Below are 18,668 nucleotides of genomic sequence, written 5' to 3'. Positions count from 1 at the left end.
CAATTTGAGTATTCAGCGCAAGAACTTTCGAAATGTAAAGGAAAACGAGAAGTGAATTTTGATCGTAGCAGCCCTTTAGTTTTAAAAGTATTTGGTTTTTTTTAGCTTTGTTTTTTGTTCTTTTTTTTTTGTTGTTGTTGTTGTTGTTTTTAAAGATTGATTTGTTTTTAATAATCGTTAATTGTCCTTCATCTTTCATTTGGAAAAACAAAATCCTAAACCAACGAGTCAGTGCCTGTTCATAATTCAGTATTGCGCTCCAATTTGCGAGATCCACAAATAAATCTCTTGCGGACCCAGCCAAGTATTCGTCTGACACAGTGTTTCTAAAAGAAAATCAAAGTGCCACTGTCGTTACTCGTGGATATGAAAGTTACCGCGATTGTTTAAAATTGGCAGGTTGGAGTTTTCTTTATGCATTAGCATTGATAGTTGGATAATTGTGTAACAGCACGGTGGGCTCTCATATGCAACTAGATACCCAAAATTATGCAGGTATGTGAGGTAATCCCCTTTGCTGGAATTCAACCCTGTGAAATAAGTATACCATTTCTCCAATAGGCATTTAAAGATTACTCTTTAACACATCCTCTATAAAGAGCTGTACCATGTGTTCAAAGTTCATTGCACAGATGACAGGGTAATTTTGAATAAGGTCTGATTTTTGTTGCCAGGTCATATTGTTAATGTCATAAGGTTTAGCAAGTAGAGCAAATCCATTCACTAATATTAACACTTTTTGCACCAGTTATACATTCCTCCAACAAACCTTGCAAATATTTATCACTATATTTGATACTGTTACACTTAGAAACAGATGATCTGAGCCATAACTGATCACAGCAAGTGCATATATATTCAGGGCCATGTGTTATCTTATCACAAAAAAGACTGAATCACTTTTGACATGGAATGTCTAATAGAGTCTTGACCTTGACAAATTTCAGTTTGGTTTAGCCTTGAGCTCTGCATAGCTTTCCTTAAATGGTTTTATGCTTTTCTGTTTAGGTCTCTGATATGTTCTGGATTGCTTTTCTTTTCCTATTCCCTTGCTGCTTCAATATTTTCAGATCTGTTTTGACGTTTTGCATTGTTTTTCTTTTCCCTGAACTTCTTAAGTGATTTTGTCTCTTCCGCTTGATAGATTCTCTCATATAAGCTCTTTTTTGCCACTGCTTTGTAGAAATTATTACTGACACTCGCATCATTTTTGGCCATTATTAATTAATCGATTATTACCAGGCTCTAAATAATTGTTGACTTGGTAACACCGCTGATTTCATAACCGGAAATACAGTGTACTGTCATTATAATAATCTAACTGAAGTCGGCTGAAACATAGTGTCTTCCATCTAGATGTCCAATGTTCACAGTAGTTCCCTGTTGTCCGCTTATAGGAATGATAACAGTTACTGGTGCCCACCCCTCAATGAATTCATTTATACGTATAGTAACATATAATACATTGCAAACTGCTTGCACAATAAGTGCATCACACCATGTATGTTGCTGTGACAACAAATGCACAATTGCTCTGTAATGGGTCCAATAAATTTTTGACGGTTGTTTCTGTTGGATTCAACTCCAGCAGCATGCACATTCATGTGATAGGACGGATCATTGTATAACTGGTGGGCAACAGAGGAAAAGAAGCATGAACCATCTGAGGTACATTCTAGTGCCTTCAATCCTTTTTGAGCTAATCGAGCCTGCAACAGAGCTATAGAAGGATTTCTCAGTATTGTATGTGCTGTATGTGTACTCGTTCCCATGAGCAACAGGGCCTGGGTTCGATTCAATGTCTCCTGATATCAATAGCTTTTCTCTTGATAGACAGTAATTCTCATTTTGTTGGTTCAATTTTGTCGAATGCGTAGTAGCAGATTGATCTTGAATACACAATAGAACTGACAAGTCTTTTTTGTGTTTAGCAGTCCTGTGGATAAAAAGATAAAAATGACGATTAGAATCTCCGGCTGTCGAAGATTGTTACGTCTGAGTTGCGGTCTAGGTATAGAGATATAATATTTTCCAAAAGCAAGAGATAAACACTTTCTCAACTCAGACGAGCTCGGTACGTCCTTATTTAAATAATACACCATACACTTTCTAATTACCTTGTCTTTCTGAAACAAGCTCGACGTTTTCTTGTAAGGAATTAATCCTGGAAGGTTCTCTGTCCCGGGGAGCATGTACTGCCTCAGCCCTTGCTCTATCGCAGGAGATTGGTACGGATTTCTCATCAGTTTTCGTTACATAATCAGTGACCGAGTCTTTCGACAGTTCTTCATTATAGTCCACCATACAAGTACTAGTGTCTGGAAGCATGGATTGCTAATTGGTTGCCTCACTGTTTTTCATTTCACGGATGTTGTTCAAGTTGTATGCATGTAGCTTTGATGACTAATAGCTTGCAAAACTTTGTGATAGCTTTGATAAACATTGGTATACTTTGATAGCTTCGATGTTACTCTCCAAATGGCAGTCACCTTCCAAATGGAATTTATTTATCCCTCGTGAGCTTAGGGGATGAACAGGCACTGTCTTCTCACCACGTGTCTGTCGATTCCATTTCTACATGTATTAAAGTCTTCGCGCTGGTCAGTGAAAGACGGTGCACAGTTAATTGCACCAATCTGTACTTGTTCAGAATATTTTGCTTCACCTTCGAAGAAAGCCATTTCTTTAATTCTTCCGTTTCTTGCTTCTAAATCCAGCGGAAGGTGCTCAAACACTTAAGGCATAAAAGCGACATACAACAATGGCGGCGCACAACCTCGCGAACAGGAAGTCACAGCTTTATAAGCTGTGTTAGTAGCTGTGTTGTAATTATCCATCCTGATTGGCTTATTAGATCGAACTTCCGGTTACGCAGGAGTGACACATTTGCATAAAGAACCTCACCAAAACTCGTGGATATATCCACGAGTAAAAAGGAAAAGAAAATGAACATATATACTGTGATCCTCGGTGCTACAGGTCACGTTGTAATACTATCCACAAGAATAAAACGTGGGCTCCGTTAAGGACAGTTAGTTTAGTTTTAAATACCGGAAAGCTTCATTTTTCTCTTCAAACTTGGTGGAAGAAACCACGAATATTTGAAATAGACCGACTGATACTTGATTCACGTATAAGTAAACAAACAAACAAATTAATTAATTCGTTAATCAATTAATTTATTATTAATAAACTTTAATAAATTAGCGGGGCCTCCAAAGACGAGGCAAGTTGTTGTCGATAACATTTTATTTGACGATAACAAAAAAATATCGATGACAAAAAGCACAGCTTATGTGAATCAAGTTATCGACTACAATTGCAAACTGCAAAAAATCATCGACAACTAAAGCAGTTTTCTTTTTAAAAAGAAAAAAACTACCTTAGTTGTCGATAGCAAACGCAACTTCCTCTCTCCGATCTGTGAGCAAGTTATCGATTACTAATTTAAAAGTTTATTTCGCAGCGACGCAAAGGATTTTTAAAGTAAGTGGTTCTTCATTTCTTGCCACTATCTTCTCAGGCTCCCGTAAAAAATACCGATTATCGATGACTAAACTTTTCGCGGTCTGTGGAATCGGACTTCCTAACATTAACAGTTGTCGAGTTAAATAACTTGAAGTTGTCGACTGTAAACAGTCGTCGATAACAACTTCTCTAATCGGTGGAGGGCCTTAGTTTTTAAAAACAAATAAATAAACAATTCCAGAAAAAAGACAAACTGAATAAAGCAGGCAATGATTGCTGGAATGAATGAATTAACGAACGACCAATCCACTTGATTCTTACTAGCAGCATTAAAGTAGATTAGCTATAGGAAGAAAAAGTTGGTCAAGCGTTCATCTTTTGAGTAGCAAAGCGTTAGTGAAACCCCTTGTTTTCGGATTCATGTTTGATGACTTAATTTAAATGAAGGTGATGAACATAGAGCTCAAAAATGTGTAAATAGTAAACAATGTCATAGTATCGTTATAATTGCAAAAATATCAATCCTATACTATTTATACCACAGCGCACAATCTTTCTTTCACACTTTCTTTTAACACTTGTGTTAAAGTGGGTCGTATTCACGTATTATTGTAGCTCTGTCAGCCTACCTTCGGTTTTACGTCTTTCCAGCAGCTCTCGCTGAGGATATTACTTGCTCCGCTAACATCTACCTCCATTCCATCGCGTAGGGAGGATACGCATTCGACTTGCAATGCGGAGACTGCGTCTGCGTCATTTAAAGTTTCTTGGATTCCAAATTGTTCCTCCACATCATCTTCCTCTCTAGAACTTGGCTCGTAGAAATCCATCTCCATCCCATCGCCTCGATAGGATGCGCATTCGACTTGCATTTCAGTGGAGACTGCGTCTGCGTCATTTAAAGTTTCTTGGATTCCAAATTGTTCCTCCACATCATCTTCTTTGCTAGCACTTGGCTCATAGAGATCCATCTCCATCCCATCGCCTCGATAGGATGCGCATTCGACTTGCATTTCAGTGGAGACTGCGTCTGCGTCATTTAAAGTTTCTTGGACTTCAGATGGTTCCTCTAAATCATCTTCCTTGGTAGCATTTGGCTCGTAGACATCTATCTCTTGTACGCTCTCATTTGACACTTCAGCGGAAAGAGCGGCTTCCTAGAAATATCATGAGAGAACATTACTAAGTAAAAATACTAACGGCTGAGTGAATGAAAAGGCAAACGAAAAATCATTTAATTCAGTTGGACATCTCTCCTCCATAAATTGTATTTTGATCGTGAGACTAGCTAGTAAAATCGAGTACCGGTAATAAGCCGAGTATTTTGCACAAAAAAGGTAAACATTGTTTCAATGTCTTAGATATCCCTGAAGAGATAAATACGGCACTGACCAGCGCATCGCGATTGTCCTGGTTTTTTACTTCTTTTTTCTCGGCTTACCTCGTTTTGAGTGTGTTCGCAGAGAGACTGGCTAATGGAGATCTCAGGATCTTCTATTCTCTCGTCACAAGTGACAGGGCGTCGATATTCGAGGTATAATTGAGATTGCTCCACGATATCATCTGAGAACAAATGATATTCTTCTTTCTCGGTTAGCTGAGTCTCGAAGATTTCCATTTCCTGTGCTTTTTCCTCAGTTGGACTCATTAACGCGCCAGCAACATTTGGCATATCCACCTCAAAAGCGTTTGGAAGCAAGCTGATTATTATGGAGCCTTGTGGCTGCTGTGAGAGGTCAGCTCCTTGAGTGATGAAAATATTGGCATCACTCGAGTTGATGGAAGTAAGGAGCGGTGAGACGACCACCTCGGGAGGGGCGCTGGTTGCATGAAGCAGATTAAAGGTAAGCAGTGAATTTGACTGAATTGACTGATCACAGGCTTCAGGATCTTGACTCTCACTGACTGTTTGTGCCTGGCTTGGAGCTGATGACCATGCTCTTCTGTACTGCTCAAGTAGTTGGTAGTACGACTGTTTGAAAAACATACCTTCTTGGAATACGCCCCTCCCGAGGTCCATGCCATACTGAAGAAGTGCTTTATTAGCGTCGTTTTTCTCTTTAACTTCCCAATACATGCCCTTAACGGCCTCATACTTGTCTTTCAGAATTTCATGACTTTCTGTGAGCTTAGCCAGATCTTGTTTGGCGTGGTTTAATTCTTGCGACAAGGCTCTCGCGTATGTTTCCCATTCTACGGATTGTTGTTTAAATTTCTGTATATCCAGTTGCTGAATATGATAAGCATCAATGAGCCACTGCCGCTCGCTTAGCAAACTTTGGATTGTGGTTTGCTGTTGATTTATAATTTGACAAAGTTGCTCCTTGGACAAAGGAAGACTGTTGTTTGCCATGATGAATCCCGCAAAAACAACTGCGGAGTAACTGTAGGGAAAAAAATTAAAAGCGTCAACATATCAGGACACTTGTTTCCTAATAATACGTTATCCCTGCTCTAAATGGAATTTGCTGAACACTGAAAACACAAGGAAAGCGAAAATTGTGCGTAAAAAATCAATGAGTTAAAATCACTCCGCTTTTAGTTTGTTACGGAAGGGAATTCTCCGCAGAAAACGAACCTCTGTATGCTGGTAAATAACCTTACCTTCAGTTTATGAAGCTCTTTTTGAACCAATAACAATATTGAATTATAATCTTATCTCTTAACTCAACACTAAGAAAATCGTTCCTCCATTACAAACCGAGCAAAACAAGTGAATACTTTCATTTGCTGCAGTGATGCCTTTTTGCGTCACAATACGAAAATACGAAAAAAATTCCTTGCGCGAGCTTTAGCACGAAGATATTTACACCTAGAGGTACGCGTGCGCAAGAGGCAATGTCCAAATTCAGTCGTTTACTTTCGATTCAGAAACAAGGGTAACTAGAAGTGTTAAACTGAAGTGATCACCTGAAAATAGTTTAGTCACTTATTGTAGGACCTTCCCATTTAGTTTTCCCGCGCATTTCTACCGCGCGCGCGAAGTGTCGCAACGTTCCTTCTTGTCTTACATTAAGCGCGTGCTGAGTGAAAATGTTGGCAAGCAAGGTATCTGTCATTCCATCATGCTTAATATAATTAGCTGACATCAATTATTTGCTCTGCTTTCAGTCGTAATACACAAGAACTACCTAACAGTAAATTTCTTTCACTCTCTCACAAAGTAACATTTATAGTTAATCTTTATTCACGGTAACATTCTCATGAAATGAAATGGTTTATCTCTTTGACAATTTTGCATGCGCAAACAATAATTCGCAATTATTTTAGAAGCGCTTTTTGGATTTTGGGTGGTAAACTGCCAAAGTAGCTATGTCACATCCAATGAGTGCAAATGGAATGGTTGTTTTATTAAATGTCATTATTTCTGAACTGGACTATTCCACTTTAATGAAACATCCCGTGCAATCAGTTTCCATAAAAGTTCATAGGGTATATGAGCTCATAACCGAGATTGAGTGAGTCATAAGTATAATTTCACTAGGATTTTTACTGCCCTTCATCGCAGGACACAAGCAAGAGCGAGAGAAATTTACTGGTAGGTAGCGATGAGTTAGAAATGTCATTACTTGACAACTAGAATTTCAATGACACCTTTTACGTACAATTTGTGCATATTTACAAAATGTGCGCATGACTGCCGTAGTCGTTTTACGAATAGCATTTTTATCATAAAATGCAACAGAACTCTCTCGTATTTTAACTTCAGGCCACGCAAAAGAGAAGTAAGCTGTGGTTGAGATTCCAGTATAAGGAGGCTTTTATTCCAAACGAGTCTTTTGCCCTCTTAATTGTTACAAGTATATTTAGAATTAGAAACTGTTTATTCGTCGATCTTCTTTAGGAAATGTTTGGTCCGTCAACAGAAACCAATTTGTCCGGCCAAGCATCTTCCGTCTTTTTCCTTCCCAATTCTTGTCCATTCTGTCTCGACAGAATAGCCAGTTTGTCCAAACTCCTCCTAATTAAAGCAAGGAAAGAGTTAAGTCATTACAAGGTGTGCATTAACTTGCGTTGATATTTCCAGGCAACAACAGTTCTTTGGTCCGTTGTTCCATTCCAATCCAACGGTGATCTTGCTTATCAACTAGTACACAGGACCGTCCGCTTTCATTTGAAATTCCTGTTTACAATTAAAATTGTAAACTATAAGGTACCAAAGCTACTCACAAACAAGATGATTCTGAGGTTATGGCTCTTTTTTTAAAGTGTGTTTAGGGAAAATCTTTAGTTAATCACGAGTTTAAAGGGCCACCGACAACCAGTGTCCTTTGCGCGCCTTTGTTGTTGTTATTATCCAGGCAATCGAATCGGCCGGTTCGCTTCAGAAACATCCCGTGAAGAAGAACTTCTGCGAATTCGCTGTTCGATTTGTTTTTTAATCCAAACGCCTTCCTCTTTTCGTTCCATAATCTTAAGGTTGAAGTAGTGAGCCAAATAACATGGTGCTTTTCCTTCCTCGGCGGACGACCTTTCTTCACAGTTTTCATTTCGCTTTTAACACGAACACAACACCCAAATAACGCCAAAAATACAATATTTAAACATTAAGGAAAGTATTGACAAAGTTTGAAGCTACTGGGCATCCAAAACACGACGATGTGAGGCGATGGAATTTGACTTTTCAAGAAATACTAGTTTCTGTATTACAGAAACTGGCGCCGATAGCTTGCACACCCGCAAAGACTTTTGGTTGTCGGTGGCCCTTTAAAACTCGAAAAATGGTAATACGGAATTCCTTTAATGATAAAATTATCGTTACATCACAAACAAGATGATTCTGAGAAAAAACGACCTTTATCTAGGCGATTTGTCATAAACTTGAAAAATATCGGGTCGACTTTTTTCATGATCATCCAAATACAATCCGTTTCAATCTTGTCCAATTTGTGTCCATCCATGCTTTTCTTTCCTTTTGCTGTATTTATTTGATGTTGTTCAACAGCTGGTTATTGCAATGTTTCATTCTACGTTTTGGGCTTTTTAGGTGTGAAGTCATGAAATTATGTCATTTTGCGTGACATAGCCTCTTTAAGTTCTACGGAAAACGTGACCACACAAGAGCGAATATCAGTATCCGTTCCCCCAAAGTAACTTCCTGGACAGTTAAGTTGGATTGTGCACTTTGATCAAAGCGGAGTTTTGAAAAACGTATATTTGCAACTTATCTTTCGATTCCGATTCTTTCACGTTGTCCTCAAAGGTCTTTCAAGACCTACGTGTTATTGCGTAATTAGTTGCCGCTAACTATGGTTACAACATGCGGTGGTTTCAGGGCGTTAAAAAAAGACAATTTTTAGAAGAGCGAGGAAGCCAAACCTAGATTACAGTTTTGCTTTTCTTTCTGACAAATATGTCCACAAAAATTAAATAGACAAGCTTATAATTAGCCATTCGATAAGGGCCAGTCTCGTGCTTCTCAAGTTGCCTCCTTCATGGCCAAAGAGAATTCTGGGTAATTCTGTCATTCCATGAAAAGGGAAGCCCCCCCAATTCTCATTTCGTTGATTTTTTAATAACTGTCGGCTCACCCAGTCCTACCAGCAAAACACAGCATTGATTGGAGTTTTTAGCTTCCAAAACTTGCCCAAATTATAATGGTAGGTGCTGGATTTCGTCCACAGAAAGGCCAGAGAGGTAGCTTCACTCGTGAACCGCCGTGTTTACAACAAAGCATTTTAGGCGTCCCAGTCTGCATGAAACCATCTCTCACCTCTGTCTCGAGAAGACCAGAGACGCGCGTTTCTTACCTTACGAGTTCATGTCTGTAAAATCTGTTCAATTGAAATGTCAATTCCTTGTAAAAACCAGCATCTTAATTTTTTTTTTGGCACGCTACGTATCAGAGAGCCAGAACATTTACGCATGCGCGGACGGAATGTTTGAACAAGAGACAATTTCGACCCCAGAACTCTTCTGTTGACCGAGGGAGGGAAGAGCTCTGGGGAACCCTGAAACAAAGTGTCATCTTATTGGTTTTCGTGAAGAACAATCAAAAGCGTATCTAATTGGTGCATTCATGTCAGCACGAGGATTGAGCAGGCGCCGTAAGGTTCAAATAGCCCATTTTTGGCTATAAGAACCTTACAGCGCATGTTCTCCAAAACAGAGTTTCCCAGAGCCTTGGGTCTATCCGAGGCTCTGGTGGCGAGAATGAACAAGAGAGAAAAACGCAGTACCTCCAGACACCGGCGCTAGAGCGTCGTACCAAACGAGTCATCCCGGGAATTCGGCCCGTTCGATCGCTTTTGGACGCAGTTGGCCCTTCGCTGCTTTCTCTTACCGACCTTGCCTCCCGGTACGGCATCGAGGGAAAGATATGTCGGCCCCTAAACCATATGTGACAAATCCCACGTGTACTCACAGCTCCAAACCGCCCTCGTCAATTTAAGGTAAGAATTCGATGGCTTATGTATTCAAGGGAAAAGTCATTTTATCTGTCATATGGTAAGCACTTGAGTCGCAGATTACAAGGTGTGCGCACGCGCCCTGTTTAAGGTAACATATATGCATTCATAAACTTTTCATAAAATTAAATAGTCTCTGTTTCTCCGTGACCTAAAGCCAGCCTAAAATGAAAACGTTGGCAGTGAGAAACTTATCTCTACTATAAACATATTTCTTGTCGTTTTATGTCAATCAATGTCGTTAGTTCCCAGTCTGTTCAGTTGTATTTTTGAATTTAAATTTCGCTGTAACCAGAAACCCAAAAGGGTTGAAACGTGTAACGCGAGTTCACAGCTTCCGAATATTTAGTGCGAACTGATTCGTTTGAATGTTTCAGTGCTAAGTACCATATTTGGAAACCCCTCGCTCCTGTTGTTCCAAATATGGTACTTAGCAACTTGAATATTCAGAGGCTTGTTTCCCAGCACACAAGGGGCCATTACACGTTTCAACCCTTATGAGCTTCTGCTGTAACTGAATGATAATCACTTTTGATGATGTATGTTATAACATACGAAACATTTAAGTTTATAAAATGTGTTGTGCAGTTCAAGCAAATGTTTGTAACCGCTGTTTCCGTTTTATTCTTATTGAACCTTAAATGGCCCAAGTTAAAGAATTTTTACGTGCTACACTCTTCGACCGCTGTCCCCCATAAACGCGTGTGCTCTCAATCTCGTTCCCAGGGTCTCTCTTCTTTATCTGCATTGTCGTTAAGAAAAGACCCTGGCACAGGCTGGTCACGTGTTTCCCAGAATCTGGGAGGTTCACCAAATGTGTGTTAGGGGATGGGTGGCAATGTAGGCCTTGTCGACATTGCAAAGAAGAGAATCAGCACGCAATTGATTTTGTGGTCAGATGACCATCAACAAAACGTTTGACGGCAGTATTTTATTTACTCTAAATATGGAATTCGACGTGAAAGGCAAAAAGTTGTGGACAAATCCATCGGACGCCAGAGAAAATATACTCGCCTCATGCAAGTTTTCATCCGTGTGAAGGTCCGGATCAATTAACGAAGAGCGTTAATAATAATTTATTCATGTCAAACAAACATGTTCAGCGATCTGCCAGTGTGATGTTATTTAAGTTGTTATGCCACCTATCGACCTCAAATCATCAGATCAAACTGTATCAACATGTGCAGGTATTTTATTTTGTTCTTTGATTTCATTCATTTTTCTTTCGAATGTTAAGCAGTGTGATTCCTAAAGTCGGAATCTTGTACAGCGAGTAGACAGTTTTGACTCGGCATGTTCAAAACACAGGTATACAGGTCACAGGTCAGAGATAGCAGGTCATTGTTTTGCCACTACAGAAAGTATCCTAAACATTCATAACAGCTAACCTTAGGCCTAAAAACTTTTGTTAATTCGGCCCAAGGTTACCTTTTATTCATGTTTAGGCTACTTTTTGTATTGGTAAAACAATAACCTGTAACCTGTGTTTTATACCTGCCGGTTTTGACTTAAAATATATATATTTCAACAACTGTAGTCTTGTCTCAACGACAGTGGAGGCAGAGAAGAGAGACCCTGGGAACGAGGTTGGTGTGCTCTGTCCTCAATCAACGCCTTCGATATAGCTTCACCCTACCAACATGGCGGCGATGACATAACGTGAAAACTATCTATTTGGTGAGACTCATCAGTTCAAACAAGTTACTTAATGTTGTTTTTATTAAAAAAACTCATAAAAATCTTACTCTTAACACGTACTGTTTCAGTCACTTCGTTTCTAGCATTTCCACGACTAAAACTACACATTACTCGTTTAGTTATTGGTTTTCTTTTTCCGCTGGTAAGCGGCAATTGTCCGTGCCTAGTCATCTTTTTTCATTAAATCCCAGGGAAACCCACCCCCCCCCTCTCCCCCAAGAAAAGCCAAAATCTACATGAGGTACTTGGCAATGGGCTCTATTACTTTATTCGGTGAAATTCAAAGTCTTATTGTTCTTTTTGAAAGGCTGATTGCTTCGGAAAGTTAGCGACTTAGTAACAAAATGTTTCTAGCCTTCCATCTTGACCTTCCAAGGTGGAAGGCTTATTCAGTAGTCGCGCTTATTCAGTAGTCGAGCACCAAAAAATATTAAAATACCTTCTCTCATATTTGCTTCTACCACTTTTGAAGTACTTGTAATAAAAGGACCCCTCCCTCCCTCCCTCCCCTCCCTTGAATCTGTTTTTAACATACATATATCATTAGGTTTATGTTTTTTTTTAATTGCTACTACGATGAAAAAAAGCAGTTCTCGTTTTTCTTCACATTTCGAAAGCATTCAGTTGCGTTAAATGCTCAACAGGCGATGCTCAATGTGCCTTAATTAGAATGCAGCATGAGAGTTTTTGGCTTTTAGATTGTCATATTCGTGTTCTGTATACTAATTAAGCCGCATTTACACCCTGTATTTTTGAGCCGTAGGTAAAGGACGTCACTTTCTCTTCGATCCAGATCGCTGAAACGCACCAAGCAAAATTATGGCGGACCGTTCAAAATAAATAGTTTTTCTTCTTGAAATGATTGCATAAAATCTCACAATTTGAGTATTCAGCACAAGAACTTTCGAAATGTAAAGGAAAACGAGAATTGAATTTTGATCGTAGCAGCTCTTTAATTTTAAATGTATTTGTTTTTTTTTTAGTTTTGTTTTTTGTTCTTTTTTTTGTTGATGTTTTTGTTTGTTTTTTTTTTCATTTTAAAGATTGATTTGTTTTTAATAATCATTAATTGTCCTTCATCTTTCATTCGAAAAAACAAAATCCTAAACCAACGAATCAGTGCATGACTGTTCATAATTCAATCTTGCGCTCCAATTTGCGAGATCCACAAATAAATCTCTTGCGTACCCAGCCAAGTATTCGTCTCACACAGTTTTTCTAAAAGAAAAAAAGGAAAAGAAAATGAACATATATACTGTGATCCTCGGTGCTACAGGTCACGTTGTAATACTATCTACAAGAATAAAACGTGGGCTCAGTTAAGGACAGTTAGTTTAGTTTTAAATACCGGAGTGCTTCATTTTTCCCTTCAAATTTGGTGGAAGAAACCACGAATGTTTGAAATACACCGACTGATACTTGATTCACGTATAAGTAAACAAACAAACAAATTAATTAATTTGTTAATTAATTAATTTATTATTAATAAACTTTAATACATTAGCCGGGCCTCCACAGACGAGGCAAGTTGTTGTCGATAACATTTTATTTGATGATAACAAAAAAATTTCGATGCCAAGAAACACAGCTTATGTAAATCAACTTATCGACTACAATTGCAAACTGCAAAAAATCAAGCCGTCGACAACAAAGTTTGTCATCGACAACTAAAGTAGTTTTCTTTTTCAAAAGAAAAAAACTACCTTAGTTGTCGATAGCAAACGCAACTTCCTCTCTCCGATCTGTGAGCAACTTATCGATTACTAATTTAAAAGTTTATTTCGCAGCGACGCAAACGATTTTTAAAGTAAGTGGTTCTTCATTTCTTGCCACTATTTTCTCAGGCTCCCGTAAAAAATACCAATTATCGACGACTGAACTTTTCGCGGTCTGTGGAACGGATTTCCTAACATTAACAGTTGTCGATTTAAATAACTTGAAGTTTTCGACTGTAAACAGTTGTCGATAACAACTTATCTAATCCGTGGAGGGCCTTAGTTTTTAAAAACAAATAAATAAAAAATTCCAGAAAAAAGACAAACTGAATAAAGCAGGTAATGATTGCCGGAATGAATTAATTAACGAACGACCAATCCACTTGGTTCTCACTATCAGCATTAAAAAGCAGACTAGCTATAGGGCGAAAAAAGCTCTTGGTCAAGTGTGCATCTTTTGAGTAACAAAGCGTTAGTGAAACCCTTTGTTTTCGCATTCAAGTTTGATGACTCAATTTAAATGAAGGTGATGAAGATAGAGCTCAAAAATGTATAAATGGTAAACAATGTTATACTATCGTCATAATTGCAAAATATCAAATGAATCCTATACTATTTACACCACAGCGCACAATCTTTCTTTCACACTAAGACAGCAGAATCATCTAACCAAACATGTGTGCTAAAGTGGGTCGTATTCACATTATGATTGTAGCTCTGTCAGCCTACCTTCGGTTTTACGTCTTTCCAGCAGCTCTCGCTGCGGATATTACTTGTTCCGCTAACATCTACCTCCATTCCATCGCGTAGGGAGGATACGCATTCGACTTGCAATGTGGAGACTGCGTCTGCGTCATTTGAAGTTTCTTGTATTCCAGATTGTTCCTCCACATCATCTTCCTTGCTAGCACTTGGCTCGTAGACATCCATCTCCATCCCATCGCCTCGATTGGATGTGCATTCGCCTTGTATTTCAGTGGAGACTGCGTCTGCGTCATTTAAGGTTTCTTGGATTCCAGATGGTTCCTCTAAATCATCTTCCTTGGTAGCACTTGGCTCGTAGACATCCATCTCCATCCCATCGCCTCGATAGGATGCGCATTCGACTTGCATTTCAGTGGAGACTGCGTCTGCGTCATTTAAAGTTTCTTGGATTCCAGATCGTTCCTCCACATCATCTTCCTTGCTAGCACTTGGCTTGAAGACATCCATTTCCACTTTATCGCCTCGATAAGATGGGTATTCGACTTGCATTTCAGTGGAGACTGCATCTGCGTCATTTAAACTTTCTTGTATTCCAGATCGTTCCTCCACATCATCTTCCTTGCTAGCACTTGGCTCGTAGACATCCATCTCCATCCCATCGCCTCGATTGGATGTGCATTCGCCTTGTATTTCAGTGGAGACTGCGTCTGCGTCATTTAAGGGTTCTTGGATTCCAGATGGTTCCTCTAAATCATCTTCCTTGGTAGCACTTGGCTCGTAGACATCTATCTCCATCCCATCGCCTCGATAGGATGCGCATTCGACTTGCATTTCAGTGGAGACTGCGTCTGCGTCATTTAAAGTTTCTTGGATTCCGGATCGTTCCTCCACATCATCTTCCTTGGTAGCACTTGGCTCGTAGACATCCATCTCCATCCCATCGCCTCGATAGGATGCGCATTCGACTTGCATTTCAGTGGAGACTGCGTCTGCGTCATTTAGAGTTTCTTGGACTTCAGATGGTTCCTCTAAAACATCTTCCTTGGTAGCACTTGGCTCGTAGATATCCATCTCCATCCCATCGCCTCGATAGGATGCGCATTGGACCTGCATTTCAGTGGAGAGTGCGTCTGCGTCATTTAGAGTTTCTTGGACTTCACATGGTTCCTCTAAATCATCTTCCTTGGTAGCATTTGGCTCGTAGACGTCTATCTCTTGTACGCTCTCATTTGACACTTTAGCGGAAAGAGCGGCTTCCTAGAAATACCACGAGAGAACATTACTCAGTAGAAAAACTAACAGCTGAGTGAATGAAAAGGTAAATGAATAATAATTTAATTCAGTTGGACATCTCTCCTCCATAAATTGTATTTTGATCGTGAGACTAGTAAAATCGAGTACCGGTAATAAGCCGAGTATTTTGAACAAAAAAGGTAAACATTATTTCAATGTCTTAGATGTCCCTGAAGAGATAAATACGGCACTGACCAGCGCATCGCGATTGTCCAGTTTTTTTTACTTCTTTTTTCTCGGCTTACCTCATTTTGTGTGTGTTCGTAGAGAGACTGGCTAATGGAGATCTCAGGATATTCGAGGTATAATTGAGATTGCTCCACGATATCATCTGAGAACAAAGAATATTCTTCTTTCTCGGTTAGCTGAGTCTCGAAGATTTCCATTTCCTGTGCTTTTTCCTCAGTTGGACTCATTAACGCGCCAGCAACATTTGGCATATCCACCTCAAAAGTGTTTGGAAGCAAGCTGATTATTATGGAGCCTTGTGGCTGCTGTGAAAGGTCAGCTCCTTGAGTGATGAAAATATTGGCATCACTCGAGTTGATGGAAGTAAGGAGCGGTGAGATGACCACCTCGGGAGGGGTGCTGGTTGCATGAAGCAGATTAAAGGTAAGCAGTGAATTTGACTGAGTTGACTGATCACAGGCTTCAGGATCTTGACTCTCACTGACTGTTTGTGCCTGGCTTGGAGCTGATGACCATGCTCTTCTGTACTGCTCAAGTAGTTGGTAGTACGACTGTTTGAAAAACATACCTTCTTGGAATACGCCCCTCCCGAGGTCCATGCCATACTGAAGAAGTGCTTTATTAGCGTCGTTTTTCTCTTTAACTTCCCAATACATGCCCTTAACGGCCTCATACTTGTCTTTCAGAATTTCATGACTTTCTGTGAGCTTAGCCAGATCTTGTCTGGCGTGGTTTAGTTCTTCGGTCAATGTATTGGCGTATGTTTCCCATTGAATAGATGTCTGTTTAAATTTCTGTATATCCAGTTGCTGAATATGATAATCATCAATGAGCCACTGCCGCTCGCTTAGCAAACTTTGGATTGTAGTTTGCTGTTGATTTATAATTTGACAAAGTTGCTCCTTGGACAAAGGAAGACTGTTGTTTGCCATGATGAATCCCGCAAAAACAACTGCGGAGTAACTGTAGGGAAAAAAATTAAAGGCGTCAACATATCAGGACACTTGTTTCCTAATAATACCTTATCCCTGCTCTAAATGGAATTTGCTGAATACGGAAAACAAAAATTGTGCGTAAAAAATCAATGACTTAAAATCACTCCGCTTTTAGTTTTTCACGGAAGGGAATTCTCCGTCGAAAACGAACCTCTGTATGCTGGTAAATAACCTTACCTTTAGTTTATGAAGCTCTTTTTGAACCAATAACAATATTGAATTATAATCTTATCTCTTAACCCAACACTAAGAAAATCGTTCCTCCGGTACAAACCGAGCAAAACAAGTGAATACTTTCATTTGCTGCAGTGGTGCCTTTTTGCGTCACAATATGATTATACGAAAAAAATTCCTTGCGCGAGCTTTAGCACGAAGATATTTACATCTAGAGGTACGCGTGCGCAAGAGGCAATGTCCAAATTCAGTCGTTTACTTTCGATTCAGAAACAAGGGTAACTGGAAGTGTTTAACCGAAGTGATCACCTGAAAATAGTTTAGTCACTTATTGTAGGACCTTCCCATTTAGTTTTCCCGCACATTTCTACCGCGCGCGCGAAGTGTCGCAACGTTCCTTCTTGTCTTACATTAAGCGCGTGCTGAGTGAAAATGTTGGCAAGCAAGGTATCTGTCATTCCATCATGCTTAGTTATAATTAGCTGACATCAATTATTTGCTCTGCTTTCAGTCTCAATACACAAGAACTACCTAACAATAAATTTCTTTTACTCTCTCGCAAAGTAACATTTATAGTTAATCTTTATTCACGGTAACATTCTCATGAAATCAAATGATTTATATAACTCTGTGACAATTTTGCATGTGCAAACAATATTTTGCACTTATTTTAGAAGCGCTTTTTGGATTTTGGGTGGTAAACTGCCAAAGTAGCTATGTCATATCCAATGAGTGCAAATGGAATGGTTGTTTTATTAAATATCATTATTTCTGGACTGGACTATTCCACTTTAATGAAACATCCCGTGCAATCAGTTTCCATAAAAGTTCATAGGGTATATGAGCTTATAACCGAAATTGAGTGAGTCATAAGTTTAAATTTCGCTAAGAATTTTACTGGCAAGAGCGAGAGAAATTTACTGGTAGGTAGCGATGAGTTAAAAAAGTCACTAATTGAAATTTACAATTTCGTTGAGACATTTTACGTACGATTTGCGCATATTTACAAATATTGCAAAATATGCACATGATTGCCTTTGTCGTTTAACGAATAGCATTTTTATCACAAAATGCAACAGAACTCTCTCGTATCTTAACTTAAGGCCACGCAAAAGAGAAGTAAGCTGGGGTTGAGATTCCAGTATAAAGAGGCTTTTATTCCAAACGAGTCTCTTGACCTTTTAATTGTTACAAGTATTTTGAGAATTAGAAACTCTTTATTTGTCGATCTTCTTTAGGAAAATTTTGCACCGTCAACAGAAACCAATTTTTCCGGCGAAGCATCTTCCGCCCTTTTCCTTCCCAATTCTTGTCCATTCTGTCTCGACAGAATAACCATTTTGTTCAAACTCCTTCTAATTAAAGCAAGGAAAGAGTTAAGTCATTACAAGGTGTGCATTAACTTGCGTTGATATTTCCAGGCAACAACAGTTCTTTGGTCCGTTGTTCCATTCCAACCCAGCGGTGATCTTGCTTATCAACTAGTACCCAGGACCGTCCAATTTTCATTTGAAATTCCTGGGAAGGAGGTTGCAACATGATCTCCTCTTTAAATTAACGATTACCGTTAATTCGAAATTTTGGTAGCAGAGAAAATAAGGAAGGCGTAGTTTCAACGCTAAATGAGCCACTTCTTTCCGCTTCACCACTGAAGATCAAGACACCGCGCTCTTAATAAAAAAGATTTATTTAAGCCCCATTTACACGAGCAATGTTTCCTTGACAAGTTTTCCTTGACAAGTGGACTTGTCAAAAAAGACTTGCTAGTGTAAATGAGGCTTTAGGCCCAGTTCAAACGTCGCATTTCGCATGTGCCGAATATAACTTGACAGTTAACTGCATGTGAAATGCGACGTTTGAATCAATTAAATTCGACAGTCTAGAGTTAAATTCGACTGAAACAGTCGAATATTCGACTTTAGTTCGACGTTTGATTCAAACGTCGCATTTCACATGTGCCGAATATAATGCATGAATTTTAGTAAATCATTATGATTCATTTAGCAACCATAATCCGTAAATGC

At 39.2% G+C, this 18,668-nt stretch overlaps 1 protein-coding gene and 1 long non-coding RNA gene across 2 annotated transcripts; both read right to left on the bottom strand.

Annotated features, from left to right (window-relative positions):
- Nucleotides 1-724: 724 nt before the first annotated feature.
- Nucleotides 725-2,387, bottom strand: LOC138010555 (uncharacterized). The gene is made up of 2 exons (XR_011124491.1): nucleotides 2,118-2,387; nucleotides 725-1,936 (listed from the first exon to the last, which is right to left on the bottom strand). It is a non-coding gene; the product is annotated as an uncharacterized lncRNA (long non-coding RNA).
- Nucleotides 2,388-12,704: 10,317 nt separating this feature from the next.
- On the bottom strand, nucleotides 12,705-16,407 carry LOC138010005 (FK506-binding protein 5-like). The gene is made up of 3 exons (XM_068856976.1): nucleotides 15,532-16,407; nucleotides 14,018-15,250; nucleotides 12,705-12,791 (listed from the first exon to the last, which is right to left on the bottom strand). The coding sequence occupies exons 1-3, from the start codon at nucleotides 16,405-16,407 to the stop codon at nucleotides 12,705-12,707; spliced, it is 2,196 nt and encodes a 731-aa protein (XP_068713077.1).
- Between the last annotated feature and the right edge of the window lie 2,261 nt (nucleotides 16,408-18,668).

Source organism: Montipora foliosa, chromosome 7, assembly GCF_036669935.1.
Source record: "Montipora foliosa isolate CH-2021 chromosome 7, ASM3666993v2, whole genome shotgun sequence".
NCBI lineage: Eukaryota > Metazoa > Cnidaria > Anthozoa > Scleractinia > Acroporidae > Montipora > Montipora foliosa.
Note: the sequence above shows the minus strand (reverse complement) of the source record. Positions and strands in the feature narration are given on the sequence as shown.